The sequence below is a fragment of the Ruditapes philippinarum genome, unplaced genomic scaffold, assembly GCF_026571515.1.
Source record: "Ruditapes philippinarum isolate M1 unplaced genomic scaffold, ASM2657151v2 ctg67_1_1_1_1, whole genome shotgun sequence".
Classification (NCBI taxonomy): domain Eukaryota; kingdom Metazoa; phylum Mollusca; class Bivalvia; order Venerida; family Veneridae; genus Ruditapes; species Ruditapes philippinarum.
In genome coordinates this window covers 883,921-906,629 of record NW_026859561.1, presented here as the reverse complement: position 1 = coordinate 906,629, position 22,709 = coordinate 883,921, and the positions used below count along the sequence as shown (strand labels likewise).

The 22,709-nt window shown below is 34.0% G+C and overlaps 1 protein-coding gene across 1 annotated transcript in view; it reads left to right on the top strand.

Annotated features, from left to right (window-relative positions):
- The first annotated feature begins 758 nt into the window (after positions 1–758).
- Positions 759–22,709, top strand: part of LOC132756986 (sodium- and chloride-dependent glycine transporter 1-like) — a 33,246-nt gene continuing 11,295 nt past the window's right edge. The window contains exons 1-9 of the mRNA XM_060748138.1: positions 759–1,237; positions 10,896–11,133; positions 11,544–11,675; positions 12,164–12,322; positions 12,701–12,767; positions 19,272–19,404; positions 20,303–20,437; positions 21,456–21,684; positions 22,292–22,404. Of these exons, the coding sequence (XP_060604121.1) occupies positions 953–1,237; positions 10,896–11,133; positions 11,544–11,675; positions 12,164–12,322; positions 12,701–12,767; positions 19,272–19,404; positions 20,303–20,437; positions 21,456–21,684; positions 22,292–22,404 (1,491 nt within the window). The 5' untranslated portion in view covers positions 759–952. The remainder of the gene's footprint in view (positions 1,238–10,895; positions 11,134–11,543; positions 11,676–12,163; positions 12,323–12,700; positions 12,768–19,271; positions 19,405–20,302; positions 20,438–21,455; positions 21,685–22,291; positions 22,405–22,709) is intronic.

The window sequence follows — 22,709 nt, the reverse complement described above, 5'->3', positions numbered from 1 at the left end:
GTTTTAACCAGTGATTTATATCGTTGTTAACAAATTTCAAATGTCAGCGTGACCCGGGACATATATTACATAATTATTATGTTCAAGGCGGTATGGAAATTTATTATCAAATTTCATTTTACTTTTCATTTATGCACGAAACATGTTGAAATTGGAATTTTCTTTAATTTCTAAATACCTGCCGCACGATATTAAAGAACCAAAAATAGGTCTCATATTGAAATCGCACTATCCCTGACTATTAGACTCTATTCAAGTTTTTGAATGAGAAAACTATAACACAACTTTACCACACCTGTTGTATTTTGAAATACTGAGTATTGCTGCATAATTATAAACATTTTTGATAAATAAGTCATACGGAAAATTTCGGAATTAAATTAAAGGTGAATACAAATTACGTTCAAAGTAGCTAGGTTAACTATAATCAGGTTTTTCAATATAAATAGAAATCAATAAATAAAAAGCTCAATTTATTTTCCTTTTCTTGCTTATAAATCGATAGATTGCGTCACTAGGTGCATTCGATGACTAAATCAATTATTTGAACGAGATTTATCTGGCGTCAAACTAGTTATAACTGGTACGCGGATCAATATCCACTGTCTTTGTTGAAAGGGAAGTAGTCCCTAGTAAATATTGGATTTATGAATGAGTTTAAGGTCAATATTTCGTAGTTTTCCGTACTACCCGATCACGAGTTCATCGTTCCGCAAGACATTCGACAACCAATCAAAATTAGTCACTCCTTCGACGGGCGGAAAATTTGTAAACAGTAGTAATTTAACATACGAGCTGCTCTTGCCACATGGCATATGTATACAACGATCTGTGTGTTCCAGTGAAGGCTATAATATCTTTTTTCAATTTTTAGAAATATTTTTGAGTTTCTATTTAAAGACAACAAAGTGACATACATACATTTATAAACATAAATTAAGTATCGGAAAACATGGAGGCTGTTGAAGGAAACAGTGACACGAAACCGGCTGAACAAATTGTTAATATAAATGAGGAAGTTAATGTAAATGTTAATGATGATGATGATGATAATGATTTAGAAACGGACGAAGCTATTCCGGACACTTTAGATGTAGCACCAGTGAACTTTCAAATGTCAGTGACCAGTGCGGAAAGTGAACAGGAGTCGGCTGAGCCTACTGCCGAGACACCAATGATTGAGAGTAGAAATGGGAAGCTACAGTATCATATTGGAGATATGGAAGTTGTCGAAGTTGTAAGTGTAAAATGTTGAAAAATATTACACATAATATAGCTCTTATTCACTATTAGAGTCTCCACAAAAAGTGAAATTTTAATTATTTTATTCACAATTTTAATGTTGGCTACTTATAAAGACAGAAACTGATGATATAATGCTAAAAAAACAGCAATGAATATAAAAAGCGAGATACATTTTGCGTGTATTAATACTATTTTATATGCATATGAAAGCACTTAAAGGTCTGGGAATTTGAAGAAAAATATGCCAGAAAAAACCGCAAGAGAGTTACACACACAGCGTAGATCGATATTTCTGATAGTTAACGCGCAAAGTTATTTATGGCGGTTTGTTTCCCTGGTGTCTGATAATTTACCAGGGTAAAAGGTGCAGAGTTTTTTCTAAATAACAAAGGTTTTTGTTATAGTAAGTGGGGGGGGGGGGGATAAAGGCGGGTATCAATACGATATGTCATGCACAATGTAATAAAGTGTTAAGTATGTTTGCTTCCGTCACTGAATGATACTATCTCTTTATTTACGTAAAAAGTATTTCCGTGTTATAATTATTAATCTGATTTGTTTTGTCACGTGGTTTATTCTTAACCAAAATACCTTAAATACTTCTCTAACCGTTAAGCAGGATGGGCACGTTTGAAACCAGCTATTGTTGTTGTACAGTACATCCTTAAGATGATCATTAATGTTAAGAAGAAAGAAATCGTTGATGATAAAAGGGGCGGATTTATCTAATCTTAAACTGTATCCATGGTTTCTTAACAAAGATGAAAAGAAAGTGTTTTCTTAATGCCCCGTGGATTTCTTTACATCCGTAATGCAAACATTTGTCTTTTGCCTTGTTGCCGCATAGAGACAAGCATTTCCATATTGACAAATACAGCGGAATCATGACTTTCTTGCATCTGAAGATTAATCATTATCATATAAAATCACTGGCATTAATTATTTATTATCGAACTGGAGCTTTTCAGATAATTCTAGCACAAAAGACACGTGCCTACAATCGCTGTTACACCCATAACACTTGCTGATGTATGTGCGTGCGTGCACGTGTATGAATTTTCACTATTTACATTCTTCTGAAAATGTTACGAACGAATTAGAAGTGACATTTATCGAAAATAGAGTATCTTATTTTAGATTTTATTCCGAGAGGTCTTAAAATTACGAGGACAACATATTAACAGAAAAAACACACATAAACATAAATATCATGCTTACAATAAATGCCAGAACACAGGTTACAGTTCATATAAATTATCTCGAAATAAAGTGTTATACACATCGGCTGTGTGATCCATTTTATCTATTGATATTTCAATTATGTAGAATATTCCACATAGCTGAATATTTCCAAGAGTGTTTCCTGCAGGCTTCTAACTAAGCTGTTTGAACATTCGCCAATCGTTATGTTCGGGGTTCATATTTTCAGTACCAGAACAAATGGGAAGGAGTGCCTCTCCATGCATATGAGTCGTAGTTAATTGCCAGTATAATGCCACTGTTTCATTGTAACATTTGTTACCAAAACAAAGCATTTCTGTTCAGAAATAAATATAATGTAAAGTGTTTCAAGGGATTTCTGTAAACATTTAGATCTATTCAAATTTACTGAGATCGTATACTATTCGGTCCACTTTACTTTGTCAGGGAATTTAATATTATAAGCACAATTTCCGCAAGGAAATATTCAACTTAATTATCTAATATTTTCACCAACCTTATTTTCCTTGTATTGATTCTATTATATGAAATGCAAGCTCTCATTTAATGTAAAATTAAAACGGTAATTTATTGCATAACATGCTCATATTTTCTGTAATAAATTCGTTCCAGTTTCACGTTCATTTAAAAGCTGTAATATAAATGTCTTTAAACGCGTTTACCCGATGGAGACGAGACAATCGGTATATCGACATTGGATAAAAGCGTTTTAAATTAACGTTGCAAATAATTTAGACTGTCTAAAGTCGATCTTAGTGACACAAAATATTTACTTTTGGCTTTGGAAAACAATGTTTGTATAGTTACACGTGTATTATATTGTGTTGTCTGATTGACATTGAAATGCAACTGATCCTTGCCATGTAAAACAGAAAACTGGTCATGTGAAATTATGCTGTCTGAACCTCTTTAGTTTTTTTTCTACTGGATATATGACTTTCTATTACGAAATATGGTTTAAAAGCATATTGCTGTTACAGAAACTCAATTTTCATGTGTATTAAGACCAAGACCATTAATGTAATCTTCTGCACAACACACATAAAATATCTGCATTAAGCATCGCTTAACACTATTTTCGCGCCAATTTTAATTATACGCAAGGGTTTCCGGTAATTTCAAACAAATGATGTGCAAGATTATGTGTACTATCAAGGAACCCCGCGTATAACCAGTCCGAATACTCATCAGCAGGCACGTGTCAATTACGTAATATGCCATAACATTTACATAGTTATCCAAATTTATTCAGACCAGCTGCAAACAAAGGCACCCCGTGGAATCGACGAGAGGGAAAAAACAACAATAAAATTCCAGCGGACCTTTATAAGCCTTTATGTTATTTTTATGTCCTTCGAACAACAGTTTGCGTGCCTGTTGTCCAGATTTTTAGATTCTCTCTGTTTTTTGAATACAAATGTCTGGTATATTTTATATGCGCTATGCAAAAAAGGTTTCGTTCTTCTAGAAGAACTTACTGTTTGGCAAAGAGTTTTATCAGATTTTCTTTTGCTTTTTGAACGGATTATGGACCAGCTGTTGCTGTAACAACACAGTATTTTCAAAGACAACAGGTCGATATATATACACTGTATATTAAAGTTTTATTATCGGACAGTATTGTTTATATTGCCTGCCTATCAACAGAACTTACATATCGTAATGAGTTCACTTCTATACATTCAATATAGAGACTGCGGGAATATCACACCTGTCTGATATATAGAAATGAGAAAGCTTTTCACGTCGAGGTTTATTGTTATTCGCTTTCATGCATTATTGAACATATAGTAAATAACAGATTTAATCACTGTTAAAGAGGCATATCTTCAAAATATTTATTTGTCGTGGATATTTAGTATTTCACTGATAAAATAACAAGTTACAAGTGTAAAGACATATATTTCAAACGCTCAAGTTCCTTAACAAATACATGTAATAAATTTAAAACAACACATTTTGTCATTTTACTTTTGAATATAGATTACAGAAAGTATGAAATGTTCATTCATATTTCAAAACATAGGTATTTCAATTTGTTTCAAGATACAATGACTTTAAAAACAGGGGGGGGGGGGGGATTAACAATAGTTGTCAGTAGGACAGCAAGCTCGACTATTCTTAGTGCTTGATAGAGCCTAGATAATGTAGAAGATACTATAAGTTCAGACAGGATTCTGTCAAAAATCCATGTTAGAGATATAGGCCTTCGAGAGTGACATCCTATTATGGTAATAAGTGTTTGAAGTTTCAACTCATTCCCTGAAGTTGTTTTCGAGAAACCAAATTTCCAAAAGAAAACAATATATATAGCGTCCCCTTTTCAATTCCCCTATAGTTAAGCTAACGAACGGGTCTTTTAAGTGTAAAAAACATTTTCGCGGAAAGGCACTCCCCGTTTTTGCCTTTTCTTACGGAATGGCACTCCGTTTAAAATTGCGTGTTATCTACCGAAAGTGAAACTACTCGAACTAACTCTTTATCTGTGATAGAGCAGTGTTGTATTGACTGGTTAGAGTCAATAAGTGACTTAACAACAAGGACTTCTAAAGTCACTAGTGCAAACAAGTACAAAAGTCAATCTAAATAACATAGCTTGTTTAAATATTTAAACATCGATCCCACGTATTGCTCGATAAAATTCATTGTCTGTACAATAAATATAGATAACAACCCTTTATTTCAAAATTACTATTATGGCATAATCTAATGTATTGAAATTCTGTTAAAGGGAAAAAGTTGAGATAATTTAAGAAATTTAAAAAAAAAATCAATATCTAAATGCTTGTTTGTCTGATCTTTTTTTAGCTCACCTGTCACAAAGTGACAGGGTGAGCTTTTGTGATCGCTTTTCGTCCGGCGTCCGTCCGTCCGTCCGTCCGTCGTCCGTCCGTCGTCCGTCCGTCCGTAAACTTTTGCTTTAAATGACATCTCCTCATAAACCACTGAGCCAATTTCATCCAAACTTCACAGGAATGTTCCTTTGGTGGTCACCTTTAAAAATTGTTCAAAGAATTTAATTACATGCAGAACTCTGGTTGCCATGGCAACCAAAAGAAAAAACTTTAAATATCTTCTTTTAAAAAACCATAAGAGCTAGAGCTTAGATATTTGGCATGAAACATCTTCTAGTGAGTGTCTACCAAGTTTGTTCAAATAAAAGCCCTGGGGTCAAAATTGGCCCCGCCCCTGGGGGTCATTGATTTTCCCTATATGCATAAAGTAAAAACTTAAAAAATCTTCTTTTAAAGAACCCAAAGAGCTAGAGCTTAGATATTTGGCATGAAACATCTTCTAGTGAATGTCTACCAAGTTTGTTCAAATAAAAGCCCTGGGGTCAAAATTGGCCCCGACCTAGGGGGTCATTGATTTTCCCTTTATGCTTATAGTAAAAACTTAAAAAATCTTCTTTTAAAGAACCCAAAGAGCTAGAGCTAAGATATTAAGCATGAAACATCTTCTAGTGAGTGTCTACCAAGTTTGTTCAAATTAAAGCCCTGGGGGTCAAAATTGGCCCCGCCCCAGGGGTCATTGATTTTCCCTATATGCATATAGTAAAAACTTTAAAAATCTTCTTTTAAAGAACCATAAGAGCTAGAGCTTAGATATTTGGCATGAAACATCTTCTAGTGAATGTCTACCAAGTTTGTTCAAATAAAAGCCCTGGGGTCAAAATTGACCCCGCCCCAGGGGGTCATAGATTTTCCCTATATGCATATAGTAAAAACTTAAAAAAATTTCTTTTAAAGAACCCAAAGAGCTAGAGCTGAGATATTAAGCATGAAACATCTTCTAGTGAGTGTCTACCAAGTTTGTTTAAATTAAAGCCCTGGGGTCAAAATTGGCCCCGCCCCGGGGGTCATTGATTTTCCCTATATGCATATGGTAAAAACTTAAAAAATCTTCTTTTAAAGAACCATAAGAGCTAGAGCTTAGATATTTGGCATGAAACATCTTCTAGTGAATGTCTACCAAGTTTGTTCAAATAAAAGCCCTGGGGTCAAAATTGACCCTGCCCCAGGGGGTCATAGATTTTCCCTATATGCATAGAGTAAAAACTTAAAAAATTCTCTTTTAAAGAACTCAAAGAGCTAGAGCTAAGATATTTAGCATGAAACATCTTCTAATGAGTGTCTACCAAGTTTGTTCAAATAAAAGCTCTGGGGTCAAAATTGGCCCGCCCCAGGGGGTCATTGATTTTCCCTATATGCATATAGTAAAAACTTAAAAAATCTTCTTTTAAAGAACTCAAAGAGCTAGAGCTAAGATATTTAGCATGAAACATGTTCTAATGGGTGTCTACCAAGTATGTTCAAATAAAAGCCCTGGGGTCAAAACTGGCCCCGCCCGGGTTGGGGGGGGGGTGGGTCATTGATTTTCCTTATATGTGTATAGCAAAAACTTAAAAATCTTCTTTGGAAAAACTCAAATAGCTAGAGTTTAGATATTAAGCATGAAACATCTTTAAGTAAATATCTACAAAGTTTGTTAAAATAAACGCCCGGGGGTCAAAACTGGCCCTGCCCCAGGGGTGACATTGTTTTTAACTATATGTGTATAGTAAAAACTTTAAAAATCTTCTTTTAAAAATGCCAATGAGCTAGAACTTAGATGTTTAGCATGAAACATCTTCTTATGGGTGTCTACCAAGTCTGTTCAAATAAACAAATAAAAGCCCTTGGGTAAAAATTGGCCCGGGGGTGGGGGGCCTATATACAGGTGAGCGACCTCAGGGCCATCATGGCCCTCTTGTTTTTCTCTTGTGCTCATAAGATTTGTCAGTTTATTATGTTAGTTGTTTCCCATAATTATGTCATGAAATAAAGCTGAAAGTAGATATAATAGGCCTACATATAATTATGACCGCAGTGGGAATGAGTGTCGCCGACATATATTTTAAGGTGTGCTTCGTGGTATGTTAACGAGGTCATTCCAAATGGAAATCATTTCAAATTTCCCTTTTAGGTAGCAGATAATAAAAACCTTTAAATTGCAGAGCAATGAGAAAACAGGCAAAACAAAGGATAACAACTTTTTAAATGAAAATAAAATATGATATTTTTCACATAACATCTGATTGTCGTATCGATAATGATCAATTTATTACTATTTGATATATCTATGATATGCGACCGTCATTTGAAAGGCCCACTAACCATAAAAATTGCAATTATTTGTATTTATTTTTATATCTCGCTTAGGCGTTCTGTTACAGTTACGAACGAACGAACTAACTAACTAAATAAATAAATAAAGTCACACATTACCAACAGAAAATAAACAACCATAAAAAGATGTTTAACGACAGTAAAGGTGAGATTCTAAATTTCTTAAGTTGTTGAATTAATGTCAGATGAGAAGCTGCAATATTGGCGTGCCAAATTTTATTATAATACCATGTTATAATACCTGCTGTGATATGCCTCGGGGTTTTTGAGGATATATTTGTGTTATAATTATATCATATTGATTTAATAATGTTTGCAACGACACACATGTCATAAAATTTAATTCTAATTTTATAACGGAAAGTTTAATATTATTGTTGAGTACATTACTGGTATCTGTAAGGTTAGTAAACAGCTGTCAACCCTTTATTGGAAGAGGCGCTAGCCGAGGTCAATAAACGTTTCGCAGCTACGTTGGAGTCCAATAAAATCAGTATTGTACTCAACAATGTATAATGCATCTTATTTCACACCATTTTATGTGATGGTGGTTTACGTCGTTTTCACTTGGGATCTCGAAGTAAGACACTTTGGATTCATCAGAGCACAGTTCAGCCACTGCACCGACATTTTACTTCGTGTACAATACAGATTTTATATAGAATTTTTGGACTAGAAAAATTAAAAAGAGGCTAACTTGATTTGATTGGATCATGTAATGTGAGGTTATTGTAAATTGTTAGGTACAACGAGTATGCAGATACAAAACCTATATTGGACGAGGCGGTACCCGAGTCAGATATAGGTTTTACAACTGTGTACTAGTCCATAAGAATGGTTACGGTACATCTCATCAGTTATGATGTTGGGCAGTTGGAAGTAACTGATGGTGAATATATTAAAATTAACAGATAACATTGAAAGGGTATATTTAAAGCCTTTTATTTTATTACGAGATTGACCAATGGCTCTTTGATTAATAGATCGACCACTGACAAGAGTTTAATCACCAGATTGACCAATTATCAGATTTTCCGTTTTATTTTAAACAAATTCCTATGAACTACGAAATGCAACTAAAAGATTTTATCAATTACAGTTAAATCTGTTTAAAAAATCAACTCTGTTTTTAAAGAGATAAGCTGATGATACGGTGTTAAATTATAATTTACTGTAAACATAAACTGTAAACTTTTCTTATTTTGGACATATTTAATTGCACATGTACGATACTGTTTTCTCCACCCAGAAAAAATAAAGTAGCATGTTATTGGATTGAAAAAAATCGACCAGATACTAAAAAGAAGAAACAAAAACAACAACAACAAAAAACGCTCAAAATTTCTATTCAATCCTTAAGGAAGTTTTTTGTTAAATGAAATAATAGAACACTAGTACGATCAAGGAAGAAAAAAAAAGTTCATGACATTTCAATGAACAAAGGCTGAAAAATAATACATGTATTTACATGCTTTAATGTTGATCATTCGCTGTATACAGGCGCTCGGTTATGAATTTAGGCATATTGTCCTTCTGAGAAAAAGACTGAAAATATCTTTGCAATAGATTTCGAAATTGGAATATCATATTTTTAGCATATGATCCGTCTTCTGTTTTTGTTGTTAGATCTAGTATATATCTGATGTTTTTTTCCAGAAAGAGATATTATCTTACTTGTATGAGATCTTGTATTGTTAAAGTTCATTGGCTATGGCGTATTCCAGAAAGTACACGCAGAAACAACATTGGGTTGTTTCACGCTGTCTGTTGCTATGGAGAAATTGTTAAGAATGTTATTTTGTTATACATAATGTAAAAATTAGCTTCCGGGCATCGTATACAAAGAATTCCAAGCCTGCAACAGTATGGCCCTCAAAATGTGTGCTTCATTTTATTGTGAATACATTAAATTGTTATTCGGAAGAAAAAAAACAACAAGATTTAGCTTTTCCGGTTCAAGTTCCGGCTCATGTTGAATAAACGAAAATCCGGTTGTCAGACTGTTACATGGAAAAAAGGTTATTTTCAATAAAAATACATCACCAGTCTACTTGGTGATAAGTTATCATAATTATTATGTTTACATAAACATAAGACGTTTATATAATCAATAACACTGCATCAACAGACATAAGATTATCATATAAAATATACTTGATTTGATGTTTTGATGAAATAATTCTATGAAATAAAAGAGTACAGTAACCGGAGACATAAAAGCAAAGCATGCATGCAGGAAAAGTATTTATAACAAAATTACAGCATTAAGGATATCATATGTAAATGTTAATCTTTAAATACAAACAAAAAAAATTGTAATAACAATCGTATTATTGTTGACTTTCAAAGTGGTCTTTTCCACAAAGAGTAGCTTGTTTATAAATTGAAAAAGATCTACTTGGGTTACATCCTCTTTAAAAGATACAGATTACTTATGTCTCAAGTTCATCTATAACAAGTAGCCTCAATCAAATAAAAATGTGGCGCAATATTCAAAATAACGCGCCATTCAGTGGTAAACATTTTCGCGGAAACAAACTTTAATTTTTATTACACACATTCTTTTAAAAATTGTTCATTTACTTCATGAGTTTATTATTCCAGGATCAAATACTGAATGACCTTTCTTTACTACTTTAAAAATTTATTGCAAGGTGATAGTAAAAGAAAAACAACATTAAGCAATGAATATTGAATAACTCGGACACGTTAGGAAGGTCAGTGCACTATGTGCACTAAGGTCACATTGACCACACAAAGTCAAGAGTAATCTATCACCAGTCAAAGTTTGAAACCTACGTTGTCATTTGTTAGTAACAATGTCATCCATAGTGTCGACTTTAACAACTTAATAGCCTTGATTTATAGTTTTATTTACGTTTATTTATTTTCTCTTATAATATACACATACGCAATGCTTAATACACGCACGTGCACATATACATTGTATGTCCACGGAAGAAATGAAAATAAAAATATTCAAAAAGACAGTTGGCCGTGGCGTCAAAATAAATAGTGTCAACATGAACATATCACGAGAGAAACGGTAACAGGGATCGTGTGTACGAGCCTAACTCGGTCACTATTATGTTTCCTTAAAACCTGTACTAAACGGACACAAGAGTGGTTCGAGGTAGCTACAAACCTTCATCTCAATCGAGTTCAATTATGTTTAAAAGCAAGAAAGAAGATAAAAGTATCCTATATTCAATATTTCCAAATGAACAAGTCTTATAATCATGCCTATCATTTCTTTTAAAGACTGAAATTGAAATGCCGCTGAAACCCGGCGCACCTTCAGTAATGAACAGTGATCTCTCGCTACCAGCTGGTTCCCAGTTCTCAGAACTGAACAGTGCTGAGAATGATAGCGACAAAGAGGGTCAGGAGCGTGCAACATGGGGAGGCCAGCTAGAGTTCTTGTTAACGTGTGTCGGGTATGCTGTGGGACTCGGCAACGTGTGGAGGTTCCCTTATTTATGTTATAAAAATGGCGGAGGTAAGTGAATGATAAGAACGTTAAAATATTTAAAGACTTTTCAAAAATAAAAGTCAGTCTAAGGTCCAAAATAGTCGTGAATTTAGGCCCTGTATATGAAGGGCGTGTAAGGTCGACAGATTTTGATTCCGTTGAGTGTATGCCATATTTTTGTAGTATTTGTTTATAAAGATACAGAAATGACAATGTTTTGGCAATGGCAGGATCGATAATGAAATATTTGTTAATTCATTGGCATTGAATTTGTTTTGAATTACTCTCACATTTTTATGATAATTTGAGCCGGAAACGCATTATCTAAAAAGTAAATAAAGTAATGTCGATCTAAGGACTTAAAATTTTATTTAGGATAATAAACAGCATACGAATTTGGTACTTTCCACATAATTATTTTTTTTACTTTTTTTCAGGTGCTTTTATAATTCCATATGTATTGATGTTAGCGTTTGTCGGTCTACCACTGTTCTACATGGAACTTTCATTAGGCCAGTTTGCTTCACTCGGACCAATTACTATATGGAAATTTAATCCATTGTTTAAAGGTAAGTGGTGTCATTGAACTACGAATGGGAAACTTGTTGAAAAATATCCATACTAAGTGATTTTGAAAGAAAAAATGGATACCTTCGAAAGCTCTGTGTGCTAAAGGGATAGGGCAATGTATTATTTGAAACAAAGCGATGATGAACCTGTATAAAATAAACAATGGCTGATGATTAAATTGTAGAAACACTCAAGTTTATTTTACATTACATGTTAGCAGGAATTAAAATGCAAGCCCAAGGCTTGAGAAAATTAAAAAGTTACATTGCTCTGTTCAGAAATTTACACGAAAAATCAATATTTGCCACATTATCATCATATTGTCTGTTCATCATATCGTCTGAACATCATATCGTCTGTACATCATATCGTCTGTTCATCATATCGTCTGAACATCATATCGTCTGCACATCATAATTATTGTCTATCTATATTTTTGTGACAGTCACTCTAAATAACTGTACGATATCAATGTTTTATTTTACAGGCGTTGGGTATGCCTCTGTGATAGTGAACTGGTTGATAGCCCTGTATTATAATGTGGTTGTTGCCCAGTGTATATTTTATTTCTTTGCATCAATGACAACAGAATTACCTTGGAGTACATGTAATAATACATGGAATACAGCGAACTGCGCTTATGACAGTAAGATTACATAAAGTTTTCTTCTATGCGTGTTTTTTTATTCATATTTTATCTGAAATATGAGGCATTGAACTTTGATGCAACAAATGAACTGTATGAATCGGTGAGTAATAAAAAAGTAGCCTTTAGCGGCTTATATAATTATGATTCATCAGCCCTAAGCTATCCTGTTAACCTTTACAATAAATAAAATACAATGTACCTTTGATACAGTTAAACCTTTCTTTAAAGACCACCAAATTAAATAAGGAACCCTATTATAGTTCATATATACGTATATTCCGGTATATTCGTAGATTGTTTTTCCACGCACGTTGAAATGCAGGTTCAGGTTTTTATAAAACATCTTTGCCATTAAACTATTTAAATGTTTTACAGATGCAACGAGGATGGCTGCGCAGGCGTTAAATTTAACGATAACCACGCCCACTCAGGAATACTACAGGTTGGTATTGATTGGCCCATCAACTGGCCTAATTAAACGATTTTCTAGACGTTAAAAGGCAAATTTGTCTTTAAACGAATGTCGTTTATTTTTTAACAGAGTTAAAAAGTCTTTCTGTCTATTGTTCTACATTATGCTATGGACATACTGTCAAATCCGATTTCACTTTTGCAATGACTAGATCTTTTTTGTCCCGGGGATGCGTATGCTACCGAGGCACATGCCATTGTTCGCTTCCTTCTAAGTTTATGCAAGCTACTGATTGAAATGTAACTTGTTGGTGTTCTTTTGTTGAACTCAATGACATCCTAGCTACTGACTGACTAAATGAAGATTTAAAGCAATTCATTTTAAAGGTCAAGCGCAAATAACTGTGACACCTTTTGACAATAGCAGTCCGGTAACGACTGTCCATGTTAAAGTTATTACAATGGCGTATGAGTTTTGAGGTACAGACCATTGTTTTCCTTGGGAGCTAAATCTTAATATCAATATGTTAAACCAACATGGTCAATAAAGTAAACGCGTAACATTATTTGCAGGAACAAAAGAGACCATTGGCTTTTAGACAAAATTATATGATGCTAGTTTTTTGTGGAAAAAAACAACAAAAACAAAACAAACAAGCAAATGGTCTTAACACAAAATTATACACTTTGATAGCATTTACGACATTCCGTGTCAAAATACATTAACAATGTGACAATGTTCCACAATAATAGTTACTTTGAAAGTAGAGTCACAATAACATCATTTTAGAATATATTTGTGTTGTTTTGCTCAAAATAACATAAAGATGAGAACCAGAAATCAAGGCAGATTAAATGACGGGCAACATGCTGATTTTGATTGTCACGTCAATTAACTTATTGTTCGTGAAAGTAGTCCCCACGGATTCGTCCGCTATCTAATGGCAATGAATTATTTGTCACCATTTTTTGACATCGACCTCAATTGCTTGTTTTGATTGATCTCCATGTCCGGAAGTTTGTTTGTGAATATGAGCCCTAGATTCAGAAAATTGTATTGGTATTTCGCTCCGATCGTAAACCAAACATATTGTTTCATTCTACCTACTATATTTCTGTTTGAGAGAGATGTTTTTGTTTGATGCCCAGAATAATAAACTTTAAGGATGTAATGTTTCTCAAGTTCATCCAGTGCTCACTTCTTTGATATCACAATATTTAAAGATGGCGTAGCATTACATTTAAAGAATGTCCATTTATCATTTTGAACATTGTGTCTCAGCATTTAAGACTCTCAAAAAACATAAACAAGTGTATGATGCAATTCTTTCATTCACTAGTATTCTACGCAAGTTGTTTAAAAGTTCTTGGGTTGCAGACAAACAATTAGATATTGGCAAGTTTCCAAGGAACTCTATTACGTATCATCGAGAGATCCCTATATTTAGAAACTTTACTGTCTTGATTCTATCCCATGCCAATTTAATTGATGCTAAATTCGACAACCGTTTTTATTTGCGGAAACAGGCGGCAAAAATATGGTAATTGTTTTTATTGTTTAAAATGTTACGTTCGTACGCATTGCGCTTCTCGTGTTTTGATTTCGATTGATTTTGCGTACTCGTTTCTCGTTTGAAGAGATTAATAAAATTCCAGGATGAATTAGTCTGTCGGAAGATATTGATTTTACTGTTAAGTTGAGACTCAGCCAACATTGATATATCATTAATGTTTTCTTAAATGAAACCAGATACCGACCGTTGCCAATGTTTTATTCCAGGCATACGTCTCGCGCGCCAGTTATACTTAAATAAAATGTCATTAAAATACGTTATGTTGATGTTTTTATTCAAAGCAAATATCGATGCCGCATTTCGTTGAGAGACGTTCATTGGCTAAACAATTACTAGAATTTAGTTTAAGGATTTGGCTCACGTTACAATATACTCCTATATAAGATTTATTGTGATTATGCATTTAATCAAACAAGCCCATGAATACATAACTTCATATATACCATGCATATGCATACATTATTATCATGAAATGTTTGCAATGCTGGATAAGACAACGTAATAACGCATGTTATGAAAGTTTTCCTTTACAAGTTTGAGGAACCATGTTGAGGGCGGGCGATTGTTGGAGGTCATGTTTTTATGAGTATTGCGTCATTCAAAAACAAACCATAACTCTGTAACGATATGTCGAAATATTATCATGTTATTTTACAGTGAAGAGTAAAATTCCAGTGTGAAGGCTAGATATGTATTAAATATTGCGTGACGTATTTAATTTACTTCAAAATTGCATTCGTTTGGTTGGGTGGAACAAGTACAGGTTGTCTGTCGTCTGCAAGGCAGCTTGATATGGTGCTTTCTGCTGGGAGAGCATAGAGCGTTGTCGCCGATATATAATTTAATATGTAGAAAAAAATGGGTTTATTGTTCTCATACATACGAATAACACATTTCACTCGTATAATTCTGTTCCATAAATTGGCCGATGTTAATTATGAAATACTAATTAAATTCGACAAATTCTTTACATACAAAATGTATATGCATTCATGAAGTATATCGTAACATTGTTATATTATTTAAATAATGACTTGAGTTTTTATTAATACACTTTTTTGACGGTAAACTACGGTGGCATAGAGGTGACATTTGCAGTTTTATTTTATCTCGTGGCCACGACTTATTATCTTGAGGCCTCAAGATATTATCTCGTTGCCACGACTTATTATCTTGTGGCCTCAATATATTATCTCGTGGCCACGAGTTATTATCTTGTGGCCACGACTTATTATCTCGTGGCCACGACTTATTATCTTGTGGCCTCAAGATATTATCTCGTGGCCACGAGTTATTATCTTGTGGCCACGACTTATCATCTCGTGGCCACGACTTAATATATTGAGGCCACGACTTATTATCTCGTGGCCACGAGTTATTATCTTGTGGCCACGACTTATTTTCTCGTGGCCACGAGTTATTATCTTGTGGCCACGACTTATTTTAGCCAATGAAAATGGTCGTTTCATCTTGAACAAAATTTAATATCACACTGGCAATAGCAGTCACAGGAGGTGCGTGTCAATCACCACCATATATTCACTTAAGTTCACGCTTTTTCCCAGAGACGTGCTGAATTTCAGTAAGGGCTAATCAGCTAGTATATCACTATAAACTGTATCGACCACATTAACACGTCCACTGAGTAGAGTCTTGTCATCACTAATTGGCCCTCTGTATTCTTATCTTATGGTCCTAACGTTTAAGGATCAAGTTTCTGTAGATGCAGTTTTTCATAAAATACACTCACTTTTATAAGTGGTCATCACCGGTAGGAAGTTAGCAGTAGCATTGAGTAGTAGCAGTAACAAAATTATAAAACATGAAGTTGGCAGTAACAGTAGCACAGAAGTAGCAGTAGCAAAATTATAAAACGTGAAATTGGCAGTAGCAATAGCACAGCAGTAGCAGTAGCAATCAAAGAGGAGATCTTAAAAGAATTGATATATGTCTTTGAAACTTGTATATGTCAGTTTTTATAATAAAAAAAAGAAAAAGATTCAGATAACCCGTCAAAGTTAGTCATTTATCATTGTGACATTGTAGTATATCTTCAATAATAACATTATTATTATTGATATTAACTTTTGTTCAAGATGAAACGACCATTTTCATTGGCTGAAATAAGTCGTGGCCACAAGATAATAACTCGTGGCCACGAGATAATAAGTCGTGGCCTCAATATAATAAGTCGTGGCCACGAGATGATAAGTCGTGGCCACAAGATAATAACTCGTGGCCACGAGATAATATCTTGAGGCCACAAGATAATATCTTGAGGCCACAAGATAATAACTCGTGGCCACGAGATAATAAGTCGTGGCCACGAGATAATATCTTGAGGCCACGAGATAATAAGTCGTGGCCACAAGATAATAACTCGTGGCCACGAGATAATATCTTGAGGTCACAAGATAATAAGTCGTGGCCACGAGATAATAAGTCGTGGCCACAAGATAATAACTCGTGGCCACGAGATAATATCTTGAGGCCACAAGATAATAAGTCGTGGCCACGAGATAATATCTTGAGGCCTCAAGATAATAAGTCGTGGCCACGAGATAAAATAAAACTGCAAATGTCACCTCTATGTACGGTGGCATAGAGGTGACATTTGCAGTTTTATTTTATCTCATGGCCACGACTTATTATCTTGAGGCCTCAAGATATTAACTCGTTGCCACGACTTATTATCTCGTGGCCACGACTTATTATCTTGTGGCCTCAAGATATTATCTCGTGGCCACGAGTTATTATCTTGTGGCCACGAGATATTATCTTGTGGCCACGAGTTATTATCTCATGGCCACGAGTTATTATCTCGAGGCCTCAAGATATTATCTCGTGGCCACGACTTATTATCTCGTGGCCACGAGTTATTATCTTGTGGCCTCAAGATGTTATCTCGTGGCCACGACTTATTATCTCGTGGCCACGAGTTATTATCTTGTGGCCTCAAGATATTATCTTGTGGCCTCAAGATATTATCTCGTGGCCACGAGTTATTATCTTGTGGCCACGACTTATTATATTGAGGCCACGACTTATTTTCTCGTGGCCACGAGTTATTATCTTGTGGCCACGACTTATTTTAGCCAATGAAAATGGTCGTTTTATCTTGAACAAAATTTAATATCACACTGGCAATAGCAGTCACAGGAGGGGCGTGTCAATCACCACCATATATTTACTTAAGTTCACGCATTTTCCCAGAGACATGCTGAATTTCAGTAAGGCTTATCAGCTAGTATATCACTATTAACTGTATTGACCACATTAACACGTCCACTGAGTAGAGTCTTGTCATCACTAATTGGCCCTCTGTATTCTTATCTTATGGTCCTAACGTTTAAGGATCAAGTTTCTATAGATGCAGTTTTTCATAAAATACACTCACTTTATAAGTGGTCATCACCAGTAGGAAGTTAGCAGTAGCATTGAGCAGTAGCAGTAACAAAATTATAAAACATGAAGTTGGCAGTAGCAGTAGCACAGAAGTAGCAGTGAGAAAATTATAAAGCGTGAAATTGGCAGTAGCAATAGCACAGCATAAGCAGTACCAATCAAAGAGGAGATCTTAAAAGAACTGACATATGTCTTTGAAACTTGTATACTAGTATGTCAGTTTTTATAATAAAAAAAAGAAAAAGATTCAGATAACCCGTCAATGTTAGTCATTTATAATTGTGACATTGTAGTATATCTTCAATAATAACTATCTAGATACAAGTCTTTAATGGGATTCGAATCCATAGGGAAAAGGGGCAAGTTATTTCCATGAACGACCTTAAAAGTATACATCAACCGCATATATTTCTTAATTAAATCTCAATTAAATTAGATATACCGTGCTCATCCTTGAAAATTAAAATCACAGATTTTTTTTTAATCTATGGTATTCTAACTTAATGCGTCTAACTTGAATAAAGAAATCAATAAACTATGTACAGGAAGCTGCGTTCCTTATAACAGGTCAGGTAATCTTTACTTAAAATAACTGACAATATATATATTCATGGTGAACACCTATACTGTGTAGAATTTTAAACATAACATATCTACTATCTTTGAAGTCAAAACGTGTTCATTTTATGTTTACATGTACAAAGGGACAATGTAACAATTATCAATATTTTCTAATATTAAATTTAAGCAAAGTATATCTTTAAAGAAGAATGAAAGAAACACCTGACCATACAAAAAAAGAAGAATAATAATTATAAAACGTTCCCTTTCTTCACCGCCGCAGCGCTTGACCCGCCGCTCTTGTGAAAGCTGTGGCCAGTGTGATATAAGGTCTTATTGATATTAACTTTTGTTCAAGATGAAACGACCATTTTCATTGGCTGAAATAAGTCGTGGCCACAAGATAATAACTCGTGGCCTCAATATAATAAGTCGTGGCCACAAGATAATAACTCGTGGCCACGAGATAATATCTTGAGGCCACAAGATAATAACTCGTGGCCACGAGATAATAAGTCGTGGCCACGAGATAACATCTTGAGGCCACAAGATAATAACTCGTGGCCACGAGATAATAAGTCGTGGCCACGAGATAATATCTTGAGGCCACAAGATAATAACTCGTGGCCACGAGATAATAACTCGTGCCCACAAGATAATAACTCGTGGCCACGAGATAATATCTTGAGGCCACAAGATAATAACTCGTGGCCACGAGATAATAAGTCGTGGCCACGAGATAATATCTTGAGGCCACAAGATAATAAGTCGTGGCCACGAGATAATAAGTCGTGGCCACGAGATAATATCTTGAGGCCTCAAGATAATAAGTCGTGGCCACGAGATAAAATAAAACTGCAAATGTCACCTCTATGCCACCGTATCTATGCCACCGTAGTACACAGTGTGCAAGGCAACACTAAATTTTGTAAATCTAAGCAGGACCGGCGTTTTTGAACATTTGTTTTATGTATATACAATGTCTATATTTTCAGACGTTATGTTTTAGAGCAGTCAGATTCAATCACAGACTTTGGTACTCCACGATGGAAGTTGACACTCTGTCTTTTGCTCGCATGGGTTATTGTCTGGCTTGTACTACTTAAAGGAATCCAGAGTCTCGGAAAGGTACATAAATAATTCTTCACGTGAATATATATTTCGCGACTTTGATTTTATTTAAAACATTTGTGCCATAATTGCATTCCATGATATAAAACATTTGCCATTTATTGGTAAGCATTTTCACAAGCTGATTGTATCATAATAGCTGAGGGATGAACAGGAAAAGGAAGTGTTGATAATATCATTTTTGTGAAAATCATCATACTGTATTTCGACAATCATTCATTTATCATTGATGAACACATATACATCTACAAATACAAAATATAGCTGCAGCATAATGGATGCTTTTGTTTCCTGAAAAAAAGAATATATTTATAATATACATGTATACGTGTTGTTTTTGTGCCCCCACTATAGAGGGGGTGGGGGCATTTTGATTTACCCTTGTCCGTCCGTCCGTTCTCTTTTTGTGTCGCACGTAACTCAAAAAGTATTTGACCTAGAGCCATGAAACCTTACAGGAATGTTGATCAGCATCTGTGTATTTTCGTGTGGATATTTAGTATTTTTAGAGTTATTGTCCTTGACTTAGTAAAAATTTACAATATTCAATTTGTTTTGCAGTAACTCAAAAAGTATTTGACCTGTAGGCCTGAATGTTTACAAGAATGTTGGTCAGCATGTGTACTCATGCACCTTGGGGTTTTCTTGTGGATTTATTTAGTATTTGTAGTATCTGCCCTTTACTTAATAAAAGATTTTTAGTTTTCAACTTGGGCACATGTAGCCAAAAAAATATTTTACCTAGAGACATAAGATTGACAAATCGGTGGAGTGTGGGGGCACCGGTGTCCTATGGACACATTTCTAGTTTTTCATTGTATGTAATAAAGAAAGGGCTGACACTGATCATTTTATTTGTTGTAAAAATATTTTTATGTCAATTTTTGAATCACAGGTTGTTTATTTCACTGCGTTATTTCCTTACCTGATGTTGACAATCTTATTAATTCGTGGAGTGACGCTAGATGGCGCTATAGATGGTATACTCTTCTATCTGGAACCCAAATTTGAAAAATTGCTTGATCCAAGGGTAGGTTTAGATTTTTTTTTAATTTACCTTTATGTTTAACGTAATTCACGTAATGTAACTTAGAAATGAGGCTATCCTAACTTAATAAAGCCGCGGTGTTAATATTTCAATATAGATACATGTATGTATGTTTTTCAGTTTGCTAACCAATCCCGAAAAAATGTATGTTATAGTGACAATTATATTATATATGTGTATGTAAATATAGGCACCCGTTTGGAAATAAACAGTTCTTGACAGAGAATGCTGCAATTGTCCGATATCTAGAACAAATAGGGAAAATCAACATGCCTGTCTATTTTCAAATTTCCTTATCTACAAATGATGTAAGAGAACTAGAACTGTTACAATATCAATAATATTGCAGCAAAGATAAATCGAATGATAGAGAAACTCCTTTGTTTTTTGTTTTTTTTTTGTTTACGAAGGTCACATGATGTCTAAGTCTGTATATGTGAAAGAGCGAATGCTATCATTTGCAAACCTTAGCATAAACCAGGGTCATTGTTTTAGCCAATCAAAATCACTTTATCATGTATAAAATGTCAAGTACTGAATCAAGCTGATACTAGGAGCGTGAGAGACATTGAATATTTCATTTATTATAACTTATAAAATAATCACAAGTGGTCAAGTTTGTCCTGATTATAGAATGTACTGTTACTAGTTGTTTTGTACAAAAAAAAATTTTTTCATTAAAAAATTTAAATGTGGTTAAATTCTTTTGGTCAATTTGAAAAAATTTTAGAAAACTATAATTAAAATCATTTTTTTCGATGGACCTTTTCTATTCTCTATTGTGTTAAACCGTATAGTATGTAGAGTTTCAAACATAACATATCTACTTTTTGTGAATTAACACATGTTTATTTTATAGTTAGAGACTGTGTAGCAATTATCAACAATTTCATATATCAAATTTGAGCATATTATATCTTTAATATCAAGATTTCTAGGGGTTTTACTTTTAGGTATTATTAAAAACTATTTTTATAAAACTTATAATTTATCATTTTAGGTCTGGTCGGATGCAGCAACCCAAATTTTCTATTCTCTGAGTGCCTGTACGGGCGGTATGATCGCTATGTCGAGTTATAACAAGTTTGACAACAATTGCTACAGGGACTCGCTCATTGTGGCGTGCGTGAACTGTGCAACCAGTATTTTTGCAGGCTTTGTGATCTTTTCCATCCTCGGTTTTATTGCACATGAGAAGGGGGTATCTGTTGCTGCTGTTGCTACTGATGGTATAAATACAATGATTAAAGGGGTTAAAATAAACAATTAAAAATAAAAAATATAAATTGTAAAATATTATAGAATAATTTATAAAAATAACCCCAATCTAAATAATAAATATATAGATAGTTATAAAAAAATAATTAAATATAATAAAGTAGTATGCAAAAACCGATCAGCAAATGTGTGGTAAAGGAATGGAGTTGATATTTTTTCGCTCAGCATTTACACTTCTCTTTTTGAACTTTTCTTTTTGATCTTTATCGCTGCCTTTATGCAAAGGTCAAACTTTGAAATAAATACGTTATAATTAAGTGTGTTTTCATGGTTTTGGTTTATTTATTGATTAAATCGGCATTAAGTTGGCAAAATAAAGTAAATTGAAACCATTTACCACTGTTTGATTATCCATATAACTAAAGTAATTATTTTTACATCAATTTTCTCTGGGAAGCTAACTGAAATGGTATGTATATGTAGTAGAGATTGACGTTGAAACCGTTCCATTCTAGTTTTACTAGGAAAATGCTTTACTGCATTATTAATAGAAATTGATTACTTTTCATGCTTTTATACCTTTGCCATTTACTATTGACTGTTATGTTCTTTTTTCAGGACCCGGTTTGGCTTTTGAAGTTTACCCAGAAGCCCTTGCTCAGATGCCAGTAGCACCATTGTGGTCTGTCTTCTTTTTCCTCATGATGTTAACGCTTGGGTTTGGATCAGAGGTAAACATATATATACAACAGAGTATTATAGTATCTGCCACAGGCCAATGTTTTATAGCCCAGTCATATATAGAACCTAGTACAATATATTAGACATTACAGGGCTTGTTATAGATCTAGTTTATGATGGTTGCTTTGCCACAAGTTAAATTATCTCCAAGCAGGACATATTTATAGGACTAACATACAACCTTATTTCATATACAAATGTTTTCCTGGTTATGACCAGTCACATGAAAAAATCATGTTTTACTTCTTATTTTGGTATTTTAAGTTTATAAACAGATTTTTACTTAGACTAATTT